The following is a 5,130-nucleotide window of genomic DNA, read 5'->3' on the forward strand; positions in this document are numbered from 1 at the left end:
CGGGAGGACCAGCCGTGCCGGGCAGGTGAGAGCCCCGCGGGAGGAGGTGGAGGCGGAGGAGGAGGAGGAGGAGGAGGCGGAGGAGGAGGAGGAGGCGGCGTGGCGCTGCCTGGTGGGGTGTGCGTGTGTGTCTGTGCGTGTCTGCGCGCCCATCACCTCTGTATCACTCGGGTCGCACAGTTGCGTGCGGGTCCAGCATCCCCCCGCGCCGGCGGGGACGGCGTTTCCTGGCGTGGCCGGTTGCCGAGGTCCCGAGAAGAGCGTGAGTGAGAAGCGTCTGTTACCGATCACGTATATGCTATAGGCGCACGTGTGTTTCCTACGCAGGCGACACATTTATCGGGTTGCAGGCTTTTCCTAATGACACCGGGCAGTCAGCCTCGGGGGGGGGGTGGGGCGGAGAAGAAGGGGGTAATAACGAATTAATTGCAAATGAGAAGTAATATCCGCCTTTGAGTCATCAGTCTTTGAGGCATAATTTCATTCCGAAAGCTCTTAATCAAACTGGAGATCTGCTATAGGAAAGCACTGCTTTCCCCATAGGATTATCAGATTTCCACCGGAGAATACAGATCCTGGATTATTGAGCTACATGGGATTTGCGTGTTTCTTTCTAATTAGACTGAGAATCTGAATTTAAAATTCTTTATTTGGAAGGGGGTGGGGGAGTTACTTGCTTCTAAAAGACTATACGTCTCTTTTCTCTGACATTTTACGCTCTTATTCTGGCTATCCTGTGCTCTGTAGATGGCTTACTGCCTTAATTGGATATTGGTGTCAAAGGTTGATTAGACTCCCTAATAGATTTTGGATCTGCAAGAGGATTGCAGTTTTAAATGCGTGGTTAAAACAATCGTGTTTGCCATCTCCCCTCGAACAGTTGAGAGGAAGACTGATGTATTACGTTTGCGTTATCTTCTTTTTGGTTTATTAATGTATCATCATGAGGTTGTCGGGTTTGGTTTTGTTGTTGTTGTGTTTTTTTTTCCCCTCTGCTCTTTCATTTGCAGACCGAAAAGAAATGAATGTCAGAGAGGATTTGTTTAATCATTTAACAGCTGACACAAGCCATGTCCCTAACAAAACGTTGGTGAAAGAGTAGAAGAGCAGCTCTGGTACCGTGAAGCCACTTCAGCGGGTCAAGGGCAGCGTTTGCCGAAGGATGCGGTAGCCCGGGAGTCGGGGCTGGCCAGGACGAGGTCGATGGCTTGCATGGAGCTTCTCTACCTGGCCGAGGAGAGCAGGCAGGCGCCCCTGGGCACCGCTGCTGGCTGGAGCCTGCACTCCCCTCCCTATGAGCAGCAGCAGCAGCAGCAGCAGCAGCTGATGAATTCAGAGGGGCTTCTCCCTCTGCCGTGGCAGCCCTGTGCTGCGAAGCCCTTGCAGAGGGCCCTGTGGCTGAGCCCCCCCCGGCACCCCAGCTTTCCCCCTGGGGCACCTCGCCCCAGGAGCACCCTGCGCCCCCCGGCACCTCTCGGCCCTGCCACCTGCCCGAGCGCTTGCCCGGGGAAGGGGACGGAGAGAAGAAGAAAGCCTGCTGCTGTGCCCAGGAACTCGAGACGTCATTCACCTATGTGGATGAAAATGTGAACCTGGAGCACGCAAGAAGTCCCCCCCAGGGAGCTGCCGCCCGAGTGGGTGCATGATTCTCCTTCCCTGGTCTCTGAGGAGGACGACGCTGCCTCGGAGGCGACGGCTGGGAAATCTGTGGACTACGGGTTCATTAGTGCCATTTTGTTCCTGGTTAGTGGCATTTTGCTGGTGATCATTTCCTACGTGGTACCCAGAGACGTGACTGTGGATCCCAACACCGTGGCTGCCCGGGAGATGGAGAGGCTGGAGAACGAGAGCGCTAGGATCGGGGCTCACTTGGACCGCTGTGTTATCGCTGGGCTGTGTCTCTTAACCCTGGGGGGAGTGGTGCTCTCCAGCCTGCTGATGATGTCCATGTGGAAAGGGGAGCTGTACCGGAGGAGCAGGTTTGCGTCCTCCAAGGAGTCTGCGAAGCTCTATGGGTCTTTCAATTTCAGAATGAAGTCTGGTGCAAATGATAATATGCTCGAGCTGTCGTTAGTTGAGGAAGATGCACTTGCCATAGATAATTAGTGTGGTTGTGATTTTTAAGGCAGCATTTCAACAGGAAAATGTTTCATTAAAGAAAACAGATGCGGCTAAAGATAGCTGGTGATGCAGTTTATTTGTCTTACAAGAACATTTTTTTTCTTAAACTCTATAGTCGAATGTTTGCAGTATATGAGCACTTGTTGTAAAGGGAAAACGTGCCAGAGAAAATGCAACTGATACAAAGTAATGAAAACCACTGAATAAAAAAAGATTTGTCATAAGTAGGTTCCTCAGCTACTCCTTTATCCTAATATAAAACATTCCATTGATGTCTTGCCTATATAATTTTCTTATTACTCCCATATAGAACAGGAATGACCTTGACACTTTGGAAGCTGTTAATTATTGCAGCCTGCAGGATTATTAACAGTCTACTTGGTAGACTGTTAAGAAGTAGGACCAATAATCAAATAGCAGGGCTAATATTTAATTAAGAAAGATGCTTTTTTATCATTTAATTTTAAGCTGATCCCTTCTCTTCTGTCAAGTGAGAGCTAAGGGAAAAAAGAATGCCTCTTGGTCATGACTTGCCACAAACCTCCCATATTTTCAAACAGTTGTACAATTAGTGATGATTATTTAAAATATAAAATGAGAGGCAAAGGGCAGGGAACCATATGGCTCGTGGTATTGATAGGAGACAAAAGGCTCTTTCAGCTTGAGGTCAGTGGCTCCATTTCAGTTCAGATTAGCAATGACTGATAGTCATTAACTTCTGATAGCTATAGTGACCCATATAAAAGAAGTTTAGTTCCTGGTGGACAGATGTCTTTGTACGAAAACTGCTATAACTTGAATTAACTGACATCTTGTTTGGAGTCTCAAAAGACCCACAGAGTGAAAAAGCATGGGGATGCTGAGACTGAACACTTCTCCTTCAGTATGGATGCCAGAAGAAAGTCAAGCTCAGCTGCAGGGCTTTGCTTATACTGGGGCTGTCTGCGTCTTACTCATCCTTTTTGAAACTTCAGTTTTATGTCACTAGGCTGTCAGCCTTCTCATAACCAGCAAGGAAAGGTCAGGAAGGAGCTTTCTGGGGCTCGTTCAGTAAAAACTGATTTAGTTGTAAAAAATAAATTGTCAGGAAATACAAAGGTTAAATATCAGGTGGTTTACTGGCTGACATGGGACTCACTTAATGTAGGGGATGATCAAGGGTACATGTTGTTATTAATCACAGTTCTGTGGCACAGTAGCCAAAAACCTGTACCACTGATGCTGTTTACTTTATTGTCAGCCAGTTTCTGTGGAACATTAAAGTTGTGTTCTTGCAGTGCTGAGAAAACCAGCCAAGACTGTTGTATGCACCGCTGTCAGTTCTTACTGAGCAGTGATTAATATCTATATATATCTCCTGTTAACATATATATGTATATTAATATATATATGTGTCCCTGCCAAAGCCAAACATGAGTGAAGAGCTCTGTCTGTACAGCCCCTGGCTGCAGAGTCTTAGTAGAAACACGTGAGTCACTGTCACAGCCTTGTCAGTCATGAGCTAAGTCTCAAATATCAGGAATATCAAATATTTTTAACATGATACTTTTTTCCCACTGTGACATATCTGAGAAGAGTTCTCTTGGGAAGAGGGGAGGAGATCATTATGCCCCCTTTACCCAGGAGTACGTGGCAGCACAAGGTTCAGAATAACAAGTGGCAGGTGGAAATGTGGGGTCCTCATGTGGAGAGGCTGACTGCTATTTTGCCACTTGGTTCCTCATTCCCTCTTCTCTGGCTGTTCATGTCAGGAGACACGTGCAGCACCTGTGTCTGGCACTCACCTGGTTCAGTCCCTCCTGCTTGCTGGCCATGGGTGCTGGCGTGGATGCCTTCGACCGAGGGGCCATGGAGCTGCACTGCTCCAAGTTCATGCCTTTGGTCACTGTAAATAGTGTAATGTGGTACCCAGGCTTTAACGTTGGCCCTGCAAAAGAGATGCTGCTTCAGATGTTATTTGCTCTAACCGCCGCTTTAGTTCAGCGTTACTTGGTAATTAAAGGAACAGCCTTATTAGGCGATGCTGCTGCCTAGTAGATGATTTTGCCAGTTTATGTCATGATGCGGAGAGTGTTTGCGGGCAGGGACTCAACAGTGGCCATCATCTCCACAGCTCTCTTTGGAGGGCTTACATCCCTCTGGATGTGTCATCAGGGATTCAGGATGGAATTTCTAGGGTAAATAAATGGAATAGCTTCCAGATGTGAGGAGGAGCCTTCAGCCTGCTGTGATTGGTGTGAGTGAGGAAGGAAATAGCCTGAGAAGCAGGACATGGAGGAGGAAAGCTCCTCTTTAGCTGGCCTTTGCCTGCTGGTGGGTACAAGGACACTGCCTGCAGGGCCTGCCACCTACTTGAGCTGGGGCAGTGGGGACAGCGCTGCGCCGGTCCTTCACTGAGGATGGGAAGGGATTGGCCATGGCCTCCAGAGGTCCTGAGAAGCCCATGCCTTGAGAAGGCAAATGGTGCTGAGCTAGGGGCAGCAAGATGGCATGGGGCAAGGGACGGACATCGTGGGGGATGAAAATGCTTTCACCAGCCTGGGCCCCTAATGGGAATTTCTGTATTCACCTACACAGCAGAAGCTCTAATACCAAGGCTGGTGGTCTTGAGAGCCATTATTTTTATTTTTTAATGATACATGTGCATAAAATTGGAGTACATTCCATTATTACAGAAAGATGACAGCTAAAGCTGTAAGGATCACAGATTTCTTGTAGGAACCGTGGCATGCCTTAATGCTGATTATTAGCACTAGAAAAGGGAACGCTCCCCTGACTGTCAGTATGTTATTATCAAGTGAGAAGTTTTCTGGCACTTCGTAAAATGCCTGTCATAGATCATGAGCCTGCAATACTTAAATGAACCCTCAGATTTTCCCTGAGCATTTTAAGGAAATGTAAGTCAACCTAATAATCTAAATATACACTGCAGAAGTGTCAGGAGTAAGAAAACTTAAGTAACAGGACTAACACAGTTTTTTTATTTTGGTGTTAGTGTGTACTATGAAA

At 47.6% G+C, this 5,130-nt stretch overlaps 1 protein-coding gene across 1 annotated transcript; it reads left to right on the forward strand.

The window, feature by feature from the left end:
• The first annotated feature begins 561 nt into the window (after positions 1–561).
• Positions 562–2,345, forward strand: TMEM74 (transmembrane protein 74). The gene is given in 3 exon segments (XM_009891797.1): positions 562–1,318; positions 1,321–1,615; positions 1,617–2,345. Coding segments are annotated over 3 exon segments (900 nt in total). The 5' UTR covers positions 562–1,203; the 3' UTR covers positions 2,107–2,345.
• Positions 2,346–5,130: the final 2,785 nt, after the last annotated feature.

This window comes from Charadrius vociferus, unplaced genomic scaffold (assembly GCF_000708025.1).
Source record: "Charadrius vociferus isolate BGI_N301 unplaced genomic scaffold, ASM70802v2 scaffold15, whole genome shotgun sequence".
Lineage (NCBI taxonomy): Eukaryota > Metazoa > Chordata > Aves > Charadriiformes > Charadriidae > Charadrius > Charadrius vociferus.